This window comes from Mesoplodon mirus (genome assembly GCF_964341445.2).
Source record: "Mesoplodon mirus genome assembly, chromosome: 6".
Lineage (NCBI taxonomy): Eukaryota > Metazoa > Chordata > Mammalia > Artiodactyla > Ziphiidae > Mesoplodon > Mesoplodon mirus.
The window spans coordinates 81458720-81477066 of record NC_138982.1 but is presented as its reverse complement, the minus strand read 5'-3'; the positions used below and the strand labels follow the sequence as shown (position 1 = coordinate 81477066).

Below are 18347 nucleotides of genomic sequence, written 5' to 3'. Positions count from 1 at the left end.
CTAGTGAGGGGTTGACTTACTTTCTTTTTTTTTTTTTTTTAACTCCTCCTGTCCCTCTCTTTTGCCCTCTGGGATCACCTTCCCAAATAAACTACCTGTACGCATGCCTTTGTCTCAGGTTCTGCCTGTGGGGGAACCCAGGCTAAGGCACAACTCAAATGTCACTTCCTCAGGGGAGACCTTCAAGGACCCCCACCCCCATATAAGTCCGGTCCCTGTTATCTGTTCTCACTGTTATATGCCCCTGAATTTTTGTGTGTGTGTGAGAAAATGACTTTTTACTTAACTAGGTGCTAGATCTGCATTTAGATATAGTCAACGGTTTTTTCTTTTCAGTACTAGATATAACCAATGATGGGTTGACTAATTTTTATAAACAACTATTAAAATGTAAATTATTTTTATGTAATTATGAAATCCCAAGTCACACACAGAAGCACTGAGGATCAAATATAAATAACATCCAAAAGGCAGCAGTGGCAAGTGCAACCACCTCTTTCAATTGTGACTTCAAAATCTCATAATATTGTTTTACACCCATTGAGAGTGCATGATGTAGAGCCTTCAAAAGGGGATGGGTCTGTGATGGGATTGAAAGAAAAGGAACAGGTGGAAGTAGTAAGCCTGACTCCTTAGATGAGTAAACTCCTACTGTGTACAGCTAAGACTGCCAAACAATTCTGAAATCTATAAGTTTGGATATATTCTGATTTATTCTGGTGTTAGCCAAGATGGACAGAAATTTTTGAAGAACCTGTAGTCTTCCTTCCCTTTTAATTATTCTCTTAGGAGAGAATAATTCCCTCAGTCTCTGTTGAACATGTATTTTTCAGTTACTTTGAGTTTCTTTCATTCATTTGACAAACTTTCATTGAATATCTCTTTCTGGCCCAGAGCTTAGAATGCAGTTATAAAAGCTTTTTGATGAGTACCAGTTGAGAACACTAGCTGATTCAGCTTCTGTCATGGCCACCTGTCTCATGACAATCTGGATCACACAGATTTCAGATCTATGTTTTAAGTGTTCTGGCTGCAGTGAGTGATCATAATGAAATTCATTCAGTTCAGTAGCCTTCCTGTGAATAAAACTATGGTTTACTAGTCTGCATTTGGACCATTCAGAACAATATTTTGGAGATAGTCATGGAGGTATGTTTTATTTTAGCAATCAGAAAACTTTTGGGAAAGGGAAAGAATATAGAAGGGAAGTTGGAGAGAAGAAATATCATCAAGGATTATTCTGATTATGCATCACAGGTCTATGGACCTCTATCTCGCCTTGGTCGTTTCACAGACAACAACTCAGAGCACTTTGTAGTAAAAAACCACTATCTCAACACCTATGAAGGTAAGCAATTCACATAATTACAAGTCTAGTATAAGAGGATTATCTTAGAAATATAAATATATGAAATATATATTTAGATTAAAAGCTAATCAAAAATTAAAATATTTGCAAGAAATAGCAATTACATGTTTAGTATTATTAATAATATGTATTCATAGAAACCAATAAAAACTGCTAAGACCCAAATAAATAAATGGATACACTGTGCAACAATTTATTAAGGAGTAAAGTCAGTAAACTACTAAATATTTAAACAGGTTTAATGTCAGTAAAATCAAAGTTTTGCAAAAATGAAATAGAAAAAGATTTTATATGAGGTTTGTGAAGCAAACAAGAAATATATAATGAAATCGGCTCTTTATGAAGAAATGACAGAAAACTAGTGGGCAAGGGGATGGATAAGTAGGGGATAAATTAGTGGAGAGGGTTATACCTGTTATAAAGTCCAAGAGAGGCTTTTTAAAATTATTTAAATTTCAGTTGAGATGTTGGAGTATCACATGGCCAAGATCATGAGTTGATGGTCATACAATTGAACTTGCACCTCTGGCTGACCATCTCCAGAGCTGAATATGATAGCCTGGTGTACATCTACTTTAGAATGGTGGTGCCATGTTTCATATGATCATTAATTTTCTGTCTATTATTGTGGAATGTTACATTTTTGTAGGGCAATGTTTTCATTTTAGAGTACATTTCTTATTTTATATCTAAGTCATCAAGAATATAAGTTAATTGTATAGAAATTTCCTTTATATTTCAGGGACAATTCAATTACATGAGATACACCTTATCAATAATTCTAAATGAAACCACTTGGCAAACAGCTACTAAAATTAACAGCATGCTTTCAAATGATGTATTTAAGTACCGGATACTAAACATGTACTTCCTTCCTACAGGATTAGTCGAACTTGAGTCATGTCTCCCAGATTTTGTGACACAACCCCGAATCAGACCTCCAAAACCAAAAGTCACTACCACCAAAGATGGTTTTCTAAAGAGGGCTGCAAGGATGGACCATGAGTTGGCAGAGGTTCATAAGGTATAATTCTTATCTAGAAGACAAGATGCTTCTAGTGTGACTTTTACAGAGATATACTACACTCCAAAAATTGTACTTTGTCTTGGGCAGCAATGTCCAGTAGTTCTCAACACACAAGCCTACATTCTTTCTCCTCTCTAGACTTTTCTACCAGTTACCTGTGCTGTGCCAATCAGTGTTTTTCCCCCTCATTTCAAACTAGGAAAACCTCTTAGAGGTTATTCTCCCCATTTGCAGAAGTCACACTACTTTCTAAAAGTGGTTCTGACTTTGGATCTACACAATAAAATGTGACACAACATTGAGGTGTAACAAGTTTCTAGGGTTCAGGATTACTGTTGATTTTAATAGTGTAATAGGCCTCATTTTCTCCCTTTTAGATTTGTTACCAGGGCATCATGAAGAAAGGGAGTCATGTTCAGCATCCCACTCATCTAGTTTAAACTCAGCTAAATGAGAAAGTTTGACGGTCATCTCCCATGAGCCAGCTGTATAGCTTCATCCGTCAGCTTGGCTTTCTCTTTTTTTTAATTGGACTATAGGTGTTCACACTTGGATACATTTGAATCCTTAGTATATGACAGTGGTGCTCTATCTTTAGCCTGCATCAGAATCACCTGGAGAGCTTGTTAAAACACGTTGCTGGGCCCCATCCCCAAAGTTTCTGATTCAGTAGGGGTGGGGCTGGAGTACTTGCATTTTTTGCAAGTTTCTAGGGGATGCTGATGCTGCAGGAACCACACTTTGAGACTCACTGATTTAAGACATACCCTCATCACTGGTCCATGTATGTTTGTTTGTTCAGTTAGTAGTAGCATAAAGATCCATGGGAGCCCACACTCAAGATAAAACTTAGGACCTTGACAATCATTTACTTATATCTGTGTGGTTCTTTCCCACATTATCCCCATCTCCATTTACCGATTCTGAATTCTATGTTCATTATTTTCTCACTTTCTGTAAGATTTTTTGTAGATATTCTTTATTAGAGTATGGAAGTTCCCTTTTATTCCTAATTCACTGAAGCTTTTAATCATGTGTTTATGTTGATTTTTATCACATGTTTTGTCTGCATCTATTGAGATAATTATATATTTTTTCTTTAAAAAATTATTATTGTAATAGGGAATATTTATAGTTTTTTACAGATATTAATCTGTCCTCACATACTTATTAGGAACATAACTTGGTCAGGATGTATTATTCTTAATATGTTATTGGATTTGATTTACTGATATTTTGTTCAGAATTTTTATTCTGTATTCATGAGTGAAATGGCCTTATTTTTCTTTCTCAGTTTGACTATATGTGGCATTGGTGTCAGAGTTATACAGGTCTTCTGAAATGAATTGGGGAGTATTCCTTCTTTCCTACTTTGAAAAGAGTTTAAATAAGTTTGAGATGATCTTTTTCTTCAGTTTGGTAGAATATTCATATCAAATTATCTGAGACGGATGTTTTCTTCATGGGAAAAATTTTAAGCACTCCTTCAATTTCCTTACAACTTACAGAACTTTCTGCAGCATTTTGGTAAATTATATTTTCTTTACAAATTCCGTTTCACCTAACCTTTCAGACTTTTTTGCATATGGTTGTTGATAGTATTATCAATACTTTAAAATCTTTAGTGTTTATGTATAATCATGCCCACTCTTTTCATTCATAATATTATTTATTTGTGCTTTTACTCTTTTTCCTTAATCAATTTTACTGGAGGCTTGTTTATTTTCTTGGTATTTTTTTTCAAACATTTGAACTTTTGATTTTGTTGATTTTCTCTATGTAAATTTTTTTCAATTACATTAATTCCCACTCATATTTATTTTATCTTTCTTTCTACTTTCTTTGGGTTAGTTTTGTGGTTCTTTTCCTAACTTAAAATAGACATGTAGCTCATTAATTTTCAGGCACTCATCAGTTTTATATGATATTTAAAGCTAACCATTTCCTTCAAAACACTGATTTGGGTACATTCCATTAGTTTTGATATATAGTTTGGCATTATTATTAATATCTAATTTTTTTAAACATCCATTGTGATTTTTGGACCTGTGAGTATTTAACAATGTGTTTAAAATTTCCAAATATGCAGAAATTGTAATTAATTTCCTAATGAATTTCTCAGTTGCTCTATCGTCAGAGATCTTAGCCTGTATGATACCTATTCTTTGAAACTTAGTGAGGCTTGCTTTGTGAACTAGTATAGTATATGTTATTTTACATATAAAAAATCTAAATCCACCTTCAAATAATACTATAACTGCATATGTCATGCAGATACCTTATAGTAGATTATTCCCAATTCCTCCCTACTGTCCCTGTGACATTGCTGTCATTCATTTCATTGATCCATATGCTATAATCACCCAATACATTTTTACTATCATATCATTTACTATGAATACATTTTTACTATCACTATGATTTAACAGTTATCCTTTAGATCAATTAAAAATAAAAAATATTTCATTTTACCTTTATTTATTCCATCTCTTCCACTCTTCCTTTCTTATATAGATCCAAGTTTCTGACGTATGTCATTTATCTCCTGCCTGAAGAACTTGTTTTACCATTTATTACAGGGCAGGTCTGCTGGGAATTAACTCCTTCAGTTTTTATTTGTCTCAGGAAGTCCAAATGAATCCTTTACTTTTTTTGAGATATAATTCACATACCATAAATTTAACCCTTGTAAAGTATACAATTCAGTTATTTTTAGCATACTTATAAGATTGTTCTACCATCAACATTGTCTAATTCCAGAACATTCTCATCATCCCCAAAAGAAACCCCATACCCATTAGCAGTCACTCCCAATTACCCTCTTCCCCCTACCACCTGGCAACCACTAATTTACTTTCTTTTTATGGATTTGCCTATTCTGTACATTTCATATAAATAGAATGATACAACATATGGCCTTTTGTGTTTGGCTTCTTTCATGTAGCATAATGTCTTCAAAGTTTATCCATGTTGGAGCATGTCTCAGTATTTACTTACTTTTTAGGCTTGCATAATATTCCATTGTGTGGATATACCACATTTTGTTAATCTACGTATCAATTGATGGAAATTTGAGTTGTTTCTACTTTTTGTCTATTTTTGTATAAATAATGCTGATATGCACATTCATCTACATGTTTTTTAGTTCTCTTGGGTCTATACCTAGGAGTAATTTCTGCGTCACATGGTAACTCTATATTATACATTTTGAGGAACTACCAGACTGTTAAAAGTGGCTGCACTATTTTACATTCCCACCAGCAATGTATGAGCGTTCCAATTTTTCCACATCTTTTCCACCTCTTGTTATTTTCCATCTTTTATATTATAGCCATCCTAGAGTGTGTGAGGGGATATATCACTGCGGATTTGATTTGTATTTGTCTAATAATTTTGTCACCTTTTCCTGTTATTTGTATATCTTTTTTGGAGAAAAGTCTATTCAGATATTCTGCTTATTTTTTAATCAGGTTTCTTTTTATTGTTTATCATAAACATTATTTTTAATGTCTTTATTGGTTTTTAAAATAATTTTATTTTATATATTTTTTTATACAGCAGGTTCTTATTAGTCATCAATTTTATACACATCAGTGTATACATGTCAGACCCAATCTCCCAATTCATCCAACCACCACCCCAACACCCTTGCCACTTTCCCCCCTTGGTGTCCATACGTTTGTTCTCTACATCTGTGTCTCAATTTCGGTCCTGCAAACTGGTTCATCTGTACCATTTTTCTAGGTTCCACATATATATGTTAATATGCGATATTTGTTTTTCTCTTTCTGACTTACTTCATTATGACAGTCTCTAGATTCACCCACGTCTCTACAAATGACCCAATTTCGTTCCTTTTTATGGCTGAGTAATATTCCATTGTATATATGTACCACAACTTCTTTATCCATTCGTCCGATGATGGACACTTAGGTTGTTTCCATCTCCGGGCTACTGTGAATAGAGCTGCTATGAACATTTTGGTACATGTGCCTTTTTGAATTATGGTTTTCTCTGGGTGTATGCCCAGTAGTGGGATAGCTGGGTCATATGGTAATTCTATTTTTAGGTTTTTAAGGAACCTCCATACTGTTCTCCATAGTGGCTGTATCAATTTACATTCCCACCAACAGTGCAAGAGGGTTCCCTTTTCTCCACACCCTCTCCAGCATTTGTTGTTTGTAGATTTTCTGATGATGCCCATTCTAACTGATGTGAGGTGATACTTCATTGTAGTTTTGATTTGCATTTCTCTAACAATTAGTGATGTTGAGCAGCTTTTCACGTTCTTGGCCATCTGTATGTCTTCTTTGGAGAAATGTCTATTTAGGTCTTCTGCCCATTTTTGGATTGGGTTGTTTGTTTCTTTAATATTGAGCTGCATGAGCTGTTTATATATTTTGGAGATTAATCCTTTGTTGATTTGTTTGCAAATATTTTCTCCCATTCTGAGGGTTGTCTTTTGGTTTTGTTTATGGTTTCCTTTGCTGTGCAAAAGTTTTGAAGTTTCATTAGGTCCCATTTGTTTATTTTTGTTTTTATTTCCATTACTCTAGGAGGTGGATCAAAAAAGATCTTGCTGTGATTTATGTCAATCAGTGTTCTTCCTATGTTTTCCTCTAAGAGTTTTATAGTGTCTGGTCTTACATTTAGGTCTCTAATCCATTTTGAATTTATTTTTGTGTATGGTGTTAGGGAGTGTTCTCATTTCATTCTTTTACATGTAGCTATCCAGTTTTCCCAGCACCACTTACTGAAGAGACTGTCTTTTCTCCAATGTATATCCTTGCCTCCTTTGTCATAGATTAGTTGACCATAGGTGCGTGGGTTTATCTCTGGGCTTTCTATCCTGTTGCATTGATCTATATTTCTGTTTTTGTGCCAGTACCATACTTTCTTGATTACTGTAGCTTTGTAGTATAGTCTGAAGTAAGGGAGTCTGATTCGTCCAGCTCTGCTTTTTTCCCTCAAGACTGCTTTGGCTATTCGGGGTCTTTTGTGTCTCCATACAAATTTTAAGATTTTTTGTTCTTGTTCTGTAAAAAATGCCATAGGTAATTTGGTAAGGATTGCATTGAATCTGTAGATTATTTGGGGTAGAATAGTCATTTTCACAATATTGATTCTTCCAATCCAAAAACATGGTATATCTCTCCATCTGTTGGTATCATCTTTAATTTCTTTCATCAGTGTCTTATAGTTTTCTGCATACAGGTCTTTTGTCTCCCTAGGTAGTTTTATTCCTAGGTATTTTATTCTTTTTGTTGCAGTGGTAAATGGGAGTGTTTCCTTAATTTCTCTTTCAGATTTTTCATCATTAGTATATAGGAATGCAAGAGATTTCTGTGCATTAATTTTGTATCCTGCAAATTTACCAAATTCATGGATTAGCTCTAGTAGTTTTCTGGTGGCATCTTTAGGATTCTCTATGTATACTACGATGTCATCTGCAAACAGTGACAGTTTTACTTCTTCTATTCCAACTTGGATTCCTTTTATTTCTTTTTCTTCTCTGATTGCTGTGGCTGAAACTTCCAAAACTATGTTGAATAATGATGGTGAGAATGGACAACTTTGTTTTGTTCCTGATCTTAGTGGAAATGGTTTCAGCTTTTCACCATTGAGAACAATGTTAAGGGTGGGTTTGTCATATATGGCCTTTATTTTGTTGAGTTAAGTTCCCTTTATGCCTACTTACTGGAGAGTTTTTATCATAAATGGGTGTTGAATTTTGTCGAAAGCTTTTTCTGCATCTATTGAGATGATCATATGGTTTTTCTTCTTCAATTCATTAACATGGTTTATCACATTGATTGATTTGCGTATATTGAAGAATCCTTGCATCCCTGGGATAAATCCCACTTGATCATGGTGTATGATCCTTTTAATGTGTTGCCTGATTCTGTTTGCTGGTATTTTGTTGAGGAGTTTTGCATCTATATTCATCAGTGATATTGGTCTGTAATTTTCATTTTTTGTAGTATCTTTGTCTGGTTTTGGTATCAGGGTAATGGTGGCCTCATAGAATGAGTTTGGGAGTGTTCCTTCCTCTGCAGTTTTTTGGAAGAGTTTGAGAAGGATGGGTGTTAGCTCTTCTCTAAATGTTTGATAGAATTCACCTGTGAACCCATCTGGTCCTGGACTTTGGGTTGTTGGAAGATTTTTAATCACAGTTTCAATTTCATTACTTGTGATTGGTCTGTTCATATTTTCTATTTCTTCCTGGTTCAGTCTTCAGAGGTTATACCTTTCTGAGAATTTGTCCATTTCTTCTAGGTTGTCCAGTTTATTGGCATAGAGTTGCTTGTAGTAGTCTTGTAGAATGCTTTGTATTTCTGCGGTGTCTATTGTAACTTCTCCTTCTTCATTTCTACTTTTTTTTAATTTTAATTTTTCTTTATTTTTTTATTAGATTCTGCTTTATATCAAAGTGAATCAGTTATACATATACATCTGTTCCCATATCCCTTCCCTCTTGCGTCTCCCTCCCTCCCACCCTCCCTATCACACCCCTCCAGTCAGTCACAAGGCACCGAGCTGATCTCCCTCTGCTATGCGGCTGCTTCCCACTAGCTATATACCTTACGTTTGGTCGTGTATATATGTCCATGCCTCTCTCTTGCTTTGTCACAGCTTACCCTTCCCCATCCCCATATCCTCAAGTCCATTCTCAAGTAGGTCTGTGTCTTTATTCCTGTTTTACCCCTAAGTTCTTCATGACATTTCTTTTATTAAATTCCATATATATGTGTTAGCATACAGTATTTGTCTTTCTGACTTACTTTACTCTGTATGACAGACTCTAGGTCTATCGACCTCATTACAAATAGCTCAATTTCCTTTCTTTTTATGGCTGAGTAATATTCCATTGTATATATGTGCCACATCTTCTTTATCCATTCATCCGATGGTGGACACTTAGGTTGTTTCCATCTCCGGGCTATTGTAAATAGAGCGGCAATGAACATTTTGGTACATTACTCTTTTTGAATTATGGTTTTCTCAGGGTATATGCCCAGTAGTGAGATTGCTGGGACATATGGTAGTTCTATTTGTAGTTTTTTAAGGAACCTCCATAGTGTTCTCCATAGTGGCTGTACCAATTCACATTCCCACCAGCAGTGCAAGAGTGTTCCCTTTTCTTCACACCGTTTCCAGCATTTATTGTTTCTCGATATTTTGATGATGGCCATTCTGAGTGGTGTGAGATGATACCTCACTGTAGTTTTGATTTACATTTCTCTAATGATTAATCATGTTGAGCATTCTTTCATGTGTTTGTTGGCAGTCTGTATATCTTCTGTGGAGAAATGTCTATTTAGGTCTTCTGCCCATTTTTGGATTGGGTTGTTTGTTTTTCTGCTATTGAGCTGCATGAGCTGCTTATAAATTTTGGAGATTAATCCTTTGTCGGTTGCTTCATTTGCAAATATTTTCTCCCATTCTGAGGGTTGTCTTTTGGTCTTGTTTATGGTTTCCTTTGCTGTGCAAAACTTTTAAGTTTCATTAGGTCCCATGTGTTTATTTTTGTTTTTATTTCCATTTCTCTAGGAGGTGGGTCAAAAAGGATCTTGCTGTGATTTATGTCATAGAGTGTTCTGCCTATGTTTTCCTCTAAGAGTTTGATAGTTTCTGGCATTACATTTAGGTCTTTAAACCATTTTGAGCTTATTTTTGTGTATGGTGTTAGGGAGTGATCTAATCTCATACTTTTCCATGTGCCTGTCCACTTTTCCCAGCACCACTTATTGAAGAGGCTGTCCATTATCCACTGTACATTCCTGCCTCCTTTATCAAAGATAAGGTGACCATATGTGCGTGGGTTTATCTCTGGGCTTTCTATCCTGTTCCATTGATCTATCTTTCTGTTTTTGTGCCAGTACCATACTGTCTTTATTACTGTAGCTTTGTATAATAGTCTGAAATCAGGGAGCCTGATTCCTCCAGCTCCATTTTTCATTCTCAAAATTGCTTTGGCTATTCGGGGTCTTTTGTGTTTCCATACAAATCGTGAAATTTTTTGTTCTAGTTCTGTGAAAAATGCCACTGGTAGTTTGATAGGGATTGCACTGAATTTGTAGATTGCTTTGGGTAGTAGAGTCATTTTCACAATGTTGATTCTTCCAATCCAGGAGCATGGTATATCTCTCCATCTGTTTGTATCATCTTTAATTTCTTTCATCAGTGTCTTATAATTTTCTGCATACAGGTCTTTTGTCTCCTTAGGTAGGTTTATTCCTAGATATTTTATTCTTTTCGTTGCAATGGTAAATGGGAGTGTTTTCTTGATTTCATTTTCAGATTTTTCATCATTAGTGTACAGGAATGCCAGAGATTTCTGTGCATTAATTTTGTATCCTGCTACTTTACCAAATTCATTGATTAGCTCTAGTAGTTTTTTTGGTAGCATCTTGAGGATTCTCTATGTATAGTATCATGTTATCTGCAAACAGTGACAGCTTTACTTCTTCTTTTCCGATTTAGATTCCTTTTATTTCCTTTTCTTCTCTAATTGCTGTGGCTAAAACTTTCAAAACTATGTTGAATAAGAGTGGTGATAGTGGGCAACCTTGTCTTGTTCCTGATCTTAGTGGAAATGGTTTCAGTTTTTCACCATTGAGGACGATGTTGGCTGTGGGTTTGTCATATATGGCCTTTATTATGTTGAAGAAAGTTCCCTCTATGCCTACTTTCTGCAGGGTTTTTATCATAAATGGGTGTTGAATTTTGTCGAAAGCTTTCTCTGCATCTATCGAGATGATCATATGGTTTTTCTTCTTCAACTTGTTAATATGGTGTATCACGTTGATTGATTTACGTATATTGAAGAATCCTTGCATTCCTGGAATAAACCCCACTTGATCATGGTGTATGATCCTTTTAATGTGCTGTTGGATTCTGTTTGCTAGTATTTTGTTGAGGATTTTTGCATCTATGTTCATCAGTGATATTGGCCTGTAGTTTTCTTTCTTTGTGACATCCTTGTCTGGTTTTGGTATCAAGGTGATGGTGGCCTCGTAGAATGACTTTGGGAGTGTTCCTAACTCTGCTATATTTTGTACAACTTTGAGAAGGATAGGTATTAGCTCTTCTCTAAATGTTTGATAGAATTCGCCTGTGAAGCCATCTGGTCCTGGCTTTAGGACCAGATTTTTTTGTTTGTTGGAAGATTTTTTATCACAGTTTCAATTTCAGTGCTTGTGATTGGTCTGTTCATATTTTCTATTTCTTCCTGATTCAGTCTCGGCAGAATGTGCATTTCTAAGAATTTGTCCATTTCTTCCAGGTTGTCCATTTGATTGGCATAGAGTTGCTTGTAGTAATCTCTCATGATCTTTTGTATTTCTGCAGTGTCAGTTGTTACTTCTCCTTTTTCATTTCTAATTCTATTGATTTGAGTCTTCTCCCTTTGTTTCTTGATGAGTCTGGCTAATGGTTTATCAATTTCGTTTATCTTCTCAAAGAACCAGCTTTTAGTTTTATTGATCTTTGCTATCATTTCCTTCATTTCTTTTTTATTTATTTCTGATCTGATTTTTATGATTTCTTTCCTCCTCCTAACCTTGGGGGGCTTTTTGTTCTACTTTCTCTAATTGCTTTAGGTGCAAGGTCAGGTTGTTTCCTCGAGATGTTTCCTGTTTCTTAAGGTGGGATTGTATTGCTATAAACTTCCCTCTTAGAACTGCTTTCGCTGCATCCCATAGGTTTTGGGTCGTCGTGTCTCCATTGTCATTTGTTTCTTGGTATTTTTTTGATTTCCTCTTTGATTTCTTCAGTGATCACTTCGTTATTAAGTAGTGTATTGTTTAGCCTCCATGTGTTTGTATTTTTTACAGATCTTTTCCTGTAATTGATATCTAGTCTCATAGCGTTGTGGTTGGAAAAGATACTTGATACAATTTCAATTTTCTTAAATTTACCAAGGCTTGATTTGTGACCCAAGATATGATCTATCCTGGAAAATGTTCCATGAGCACTTGAGAAAAATGTGTATTCTGTTGTTTTTGGATGGAATGTCCTATAAATATCAATTAAGTCCATCTTGTTTAATGTATCATTTAAAGCTTGTGTTTCCTTATTTATTTTCATTTTGGATGATCAGTCCATTGGTGAAAGTGGGGTGTTAAAGTCCCCTACTATGAATGTGTTACTGTCGATTTCCACTTTTATGGCTGTTAGTATTTGCCTTATGTATTGAGGTGCTCCTATGTTGGGTGCATAAATATTTACAATTCTTATATCTTCTTCTTTGATCGATCCCTTGATCATTATGTAGTGTTCTTCATTGTCTCTTGTAATAGTCTTTATTTTAAAGTCTATTTTGTCTGATATGAGAATTGCTACTCCAGCTTTCTTTTGGTTTCCATTTGCATGGAATATCTTTTTCCATCCCCTTACTTTCAGTCTGTATGTGTCTCTAGGTCTGAAGTGGGTCCCTTGTAGACAGCATATATATGGGTCTTGTTTTTGTATCCATTCATCCAATCTGTGTCTTTTGGTGGGAGCATTTAGTCCATTTACATTTAAGGTAATTAGCGATATGTATGTTCCTATTCCCATTTTCTTAATTATTTTGGGTTCGTTATTGTAGGCATTTTCCTTCTGTTGTGTTTCTTGCCTAGAGAAGTTCCTTTAGCATTTATTGCAAAGCTAGTTTGGTGTTGCTGAACTCTCTCAGCTTTTGCTTGTCTGTAAAGGTTTTAATTTCTCCATCAAATCTGAATGAGATCCTTGCTGGGTAGAGTAATCTTGATTGTAGGTTTTTCTCCTTCATCACTTTAAATATGTCCTGCCTGTCCCTTCTGGCTTGCAGAGTTTCTGCTCAGAGATCAGCTGTTAACCTTATGGGGATTCCCTTGTCTGTTATTTGCTGTTTTTCCCTTGCTGCTTTTAGTATGTTTTCTTTGTGTTTAATTTTTGACAGTTTGATTAATGTGTCTTGGCGTATTTCTCCTTGAATTTATTCTGTATGGGACACTCTTTTCCTCCTAGACTTGCTTAACTATTTCCTTTCCCATATTAGGGAAGTTTTCAACTATAATCTCTTCAAATATTTTCTCAGTCCCTTTCTTTTTCTCTTCTTCTTCTGGAACCCCTATAATTCGAATGTTGGTGCATTTAATATTTTCCCAGAGGTCTCTGAGACTGTCCTCAGTTCTTTTCATTCTTTTCTCTTTATTCTGCTCTGCAGCAGTTATTTCCACTATTTTATCTTCCACATCACTTATCCATTCTTCTGCCTGTTATTCTGATATTGTTCCTATCTAGAGTATTTTTAATTTCATTTATTGTGTTGCTCATCATTGCTTGTTTCATCTTTAGTTCTTCTAGGTCCTTGTTAACTTGCATTTTGTCTATTCTATTTCCAAGATATTGGATCATCTTTACTATTATTTTTCTGAATTCTTTTTCAGGTAGAATGCCTATTTCCTCTTCACTTGTTAGGTCTGGTGGGTTTTTATCTTGCTCCTTCACCTGCTGTGTGTTTTTCTGTCTTCTCATTTTGCTTATCTTATTGTGGTTTGGGTCTCCTTTTTGCAGGCTGCAGGTTTGTATTTCCCGTTGTTTTTGGTGTCTGTCCCCAGTGGCTAAGGTTGGTTCAGTGGGTAGTGTAGGCTTCCTGGTGGAGGGGACTAGTTCCTGTGTTCTGGTGGATGAGGCTGGATCTTGTCTTTCTGGTGGGCAGGTCCACATCTTGTGCTGTGTTTTGGGTTGTCTGTGGCCTTATTATGATTTTAGGCAGCCTCTCTGCTAACAGGTGGGGTTGTGTTCCTGTCTTGCTAGTTGTTTGGCATAGGGTGTCCAGCACTGTAGCTTGCTGGTCGTTGAGTGAAGCTGGTTGCTGGTGTTCAGATGGAGATCTCTGGGAGATTTTCGCTGCTTGATATTATGTGGAGCTGGGAGGTCTCTTGTGGACCAGTGTCCTGAAGTTGGCTCTCCCACCTCAGAGGCACAGCACTGACTCCTGACTGCAGCACCAAGAGCCTTTCAGCCACACGGCTCAGAAGGAAAGGGAGAAAAAGTAGAAAGAAGGAATTAGTAGAAGTAGAAAGAAAGAAAGGAGGAAGGGAGGGAGGGAGGAAGGAGGGAAGGTAGGAAAAAAAGAAAGAGAGAAGATAAAGTAAAATAGAATAAAGTATGATAAATGGTGGGACAAATGGTGGAAGTAAAGCTATACAGACAAAATCTCACACAGAAGCATACACATACACACTCACAAAAAGAGGAAAAGAGGAAAAAATCATAAATCTTGCTCTCAAAGTCCACCTCCTCAATTTGGGATGATTCGTTGTCTAAAGGAGGGAAGGAAGGAAAGAAAGAAAGAAAGAAAGAGAGAAAGAAGATAAAGTAAAATAAAGTAAGATAAAATAAAGTTATTAAAATAAAAAATAATTATTAAGAAAAAAATTAAAAAATAAACGGACAGATAGAACCCTAGGACAAATGGTGGAACCAAAGGTGTACAGACAAAATCTCACACAGAAGCATATACATACACACTTACAAAAAGAGGAAAAGGGGAAAAAATCATAAATCTTGTTCTCACAGTCCACCTCCTCAATTTGGCATGATTCATTGTCTATTCATGTATTCCACAGATGCAGAGTACATCAAGTTGATTGTGGAGCTTTAATCTGCTGCTTCTGAGGCTTCTGGGAGAGATTTCCCTTTCTCATCTTTATTCTCACAGCTCTCGGGTCTCAGCTTTGGATTTGGCCCCGCCCCTGTGTGTAGATTGCCGGAGGGTGTCTGTTCTTCGATCAGACAGGACGGGGTTAAAGGAGCAAAGGAGAAGCCGCTTCGGGGACTCTGGCTCACTCAGGCCAGGGGGAGGGAGGGGTACAGAGTGCGGGGCGAGCCTGTGGCGGCAGAGGCCAGCGTGACATTGCACCAACCCAAGGCGTGCCGTGCGTTCTCCCAGGGAAGCTGGCCCTGGATCCCGGGACCCTGGCAGTGGCGGGCTGCAGTCTCCCCGGAAAGGGGGCATGGACAGTGACCTGCGCTCCCACACAGGCCTCTTGGTGGTGGCAGCAGCAGCCCCAGCGTCCCACACCCGTCTCTGGGGTCTGTGCTTTTAGCCGCGGCTCATGCCTGTCTCTGGAGCTCCTTTAAGCAGCGCTCTTAATCCCCTCTCCTCCCGCACCAGGAAACAAAGAGGGAAGAAAAAGTCTCTTGCCTCTTCAGCAGGTCCAGACTTTTTCCAGGACTCCCTACCGGCCAGCCGTGGTGCACTAATCCCTTCAGGCTGTGTTCACACCGCCAGCCCCAGTCTTCTCCCTGTGCTCCGACCGAATCCCGAGCCTCAGCTCCCAGCCCCGCCCGCCCCGGCGGCCGAGCAGACAAGCCTCTCGGGCTGGTGAGTGCCAATCAGCACCGATCCTCTGTCCGGGAATCTCTCCACTTTCCCCTCCACACCCCTGTTGCTGTGCTCTCCTCTTCTACTCCAAAGCTTCCCCCTCCGCCACCCGCAGTCTCCGCCCGTGAAGGGGCTTCCCAGTGTGTGGAAACCTTTCCTCCTTCACAGCTCCCTCCCACTGGTGCAGGTCCCGTCCCTATTCTTTTGTCTATGTTTATACTTTTTTCTTTTGCCCTACCCAGGTACGTAGGGAGTTTCTTGCCTTTTGGGGGGTCTGAGGTCTTCTGCCAGCGTTCAGTAGGTGTTCTGTAGGAGCAGTTCTACGTGTAGATGTATTTCTGGTTTATCTGTGGGGAGGAAGGTGATCTCTGTGTCCTACTCTTCTGCCATCTTCTCATCCTCCTCCCAAAAGAAGGAGGAGAGCATATTGCCTTCCTTTTTTTTTTTTTTTTTTGCTGTATGCGGGCCTCTCACTGTTGTGGCCTCTCCCATTGCGGAGCACAGGCTCTGGACGCGCAAGCTCAGCGGCCATGGCTCACGGGCCCAGCCGCTCCACGGCATGTGGGATCTTCCCGGACCAGGGTACGAACCCGTGTCTCCTGCATCGGCAGGCGGACTCTCAACCACTGCACCACCAGGGAAGCCCTAGAGGAGGAGAGCATATTGCCTCAGTTAAAACTTCCTTCCACCTCCTGCTTTACAAAGCCAATGCTTCTTTTTATGCTTCTTTAAAAAGCCCATTTCTACTTTTATTGATTTGAGTCCTCTCCCTCCTTTTCTTCATGAGTCTGACCAACGGTTTATCAGTTTTGTTTATCTTCTCAAAGAACAAGCTTTTAGTTTTATTGATCTTTGCTATTGTTTTCTTTGTTTCTCTTTCATTTATTTCTGCTCTGATCTTTATAATTTCTTTCCTTCTCCTAACTTTGGGTTTGTTTGTTCTTCTTTCTCTAGTTCCTTTAGGTGTAAGGTTAGATTGTTTGAGATTTTTCTTGTTTATTGAGGTAGGTGTGTATAGCTATAAACTTCCTTCTTAGAACTGCTTTTGCTGCATCCCATAGGTTTTGGATCGTCATGTTTTCATTGTCATTTGTCTCCAGGTATTTTTTGATTTCCTCTTTGATTTCTTCAGTGATCTTTTGATTATTTAGTAACGTATTGTTTAGCCTGCATGCATTTGTGTTTTTTGCGATTTTTTCCGTAATTCATTTCTAATCTCATAGCGTTCTCGTCAGAAAACATGCTTGATATGATTTCAATTTTCTTAAATTTACTGAGGCTTGATCTGTGACCCAAGATGTGATCTATCCTGGAGAATGTTCCGTGCACCCTTGAGAAGAAACAGTAATCTGCTGTTTTTGGATGGAATGTCCTATAAATATCAATTAAATCTATCTGGTCCATTGTGTCATTTAAAGCTTCTGTTTCCTTATTTTCACTTTGGATGATCTGTCCATTGGTGTAAGTGAGGTGTTAAAGTCCCCCACTGTTACTGTGTTACTGTTGATTTCCTCTTTTATAGCTGTTAGCAGTTGCCTTATGTATTGAGGTGCTCTGATATTGGGTGCATATATATTTATAATTGTTATATCTTTTTCTTGGAGTGATCCCTTGATCATTAAATAGTGTCCCTCCTTATCTCTTGTAACAGTCTTTATTTTAAAGTCTATTTTATCTTATACAAGTATTGCTACTCCAGCTTTCTTTTGATTTCCGTTTGCATGGAATATCTTTTTCCATCTTCTCACTTTCAATCTGTATGTGTCCCTAGGTCTGAAGTGGGTCTCTTGTAGACAACATATATAAGGGTCTTGTTTTTGTATCCATTCAGCCAGTCTGTGTCTTTCGGTTGGAGCATTTAATCCATTCATGTTTAAGGTAATTATCGATATGTATGTTCCTATGACCATTTTCTTAATTGTTTTGGGCTTGTTTTTGTAGGTCCTTTGCTGCCCTTGTGTTTCCCACTTAGAGAAATTCCTTTAGCATTTGTTCTAGAGCTGGTTTGGTGGTGCTGAATTCTCTTAGCTTTTGCTTGTATGTAAAGGTTTTAATTTCTCCATCAAAACGGAGTGAGATCCTTGCTGGGTAGAGTAATCGTGGTTGTAGGTTCTTCCCTATTTTTTTTTTTTTTAATCTTTATTGGAGTACAGTTGCTTTACAATGGTGTGTTAGTTTCTGCTTTATAACAAAGTGAATCAGGTTTACATATACATATGTTCCCATATCTCTTCCCTCTTGCATCTCCCTCCCTCCCACCCTCCCTATCACACCCCTCTAGGTCGTCACAAAGCACCGGGATGATCTCCCTGTGCTATGCGGCTGCTTCCCACTAGCTATCTCTTGTATGTTTCATAGTGTATATATGTTCATGCCACTCTCTCACTTTCTCACAGCTTACCCTTCCCCCTCCCCTTATCTGCAACTCCATTCTCTAGTAGGTCTGTGTCTTTATTCCCGTCTTACCCCTAGGTTCTCCATGACATTTGTTTTTTCTTAGATTTCATATATATGTGTTAGCATATGGTATTTGTCTTTCTTTTTCTGACTTACTTTACTCTGTATGACAGACTTTGGGTCCATCCACCTCACTA

General features: G+C 37.5%; 1 protein-coding gene across 1 annotated transcript in view; it reads left to right on the top strand.

The window, feature by feature from the left end:
- CFAP91 (cilia and flagella associated protein 91) overlaps nt 1-18347 on the top strand; it is a gene marked incomplete at its 5' end in the record, with an annotated part of 159101 nt that overhangs the window by 71691 nt on the left and 69063 nt on the right. The window contains 2 exons of the mRNA XM_082625711.1: nt 1166-1348; nt 2251-2393. Of these exons, the coding sequence (XP_082481837.1) occupies nt 1166-1348; nt 2251-2393 (326 nt within the window). The remainder of the gene's footprint in view (nt 1-1165; nt 1349-2250; nt 2394-18347) is intronic.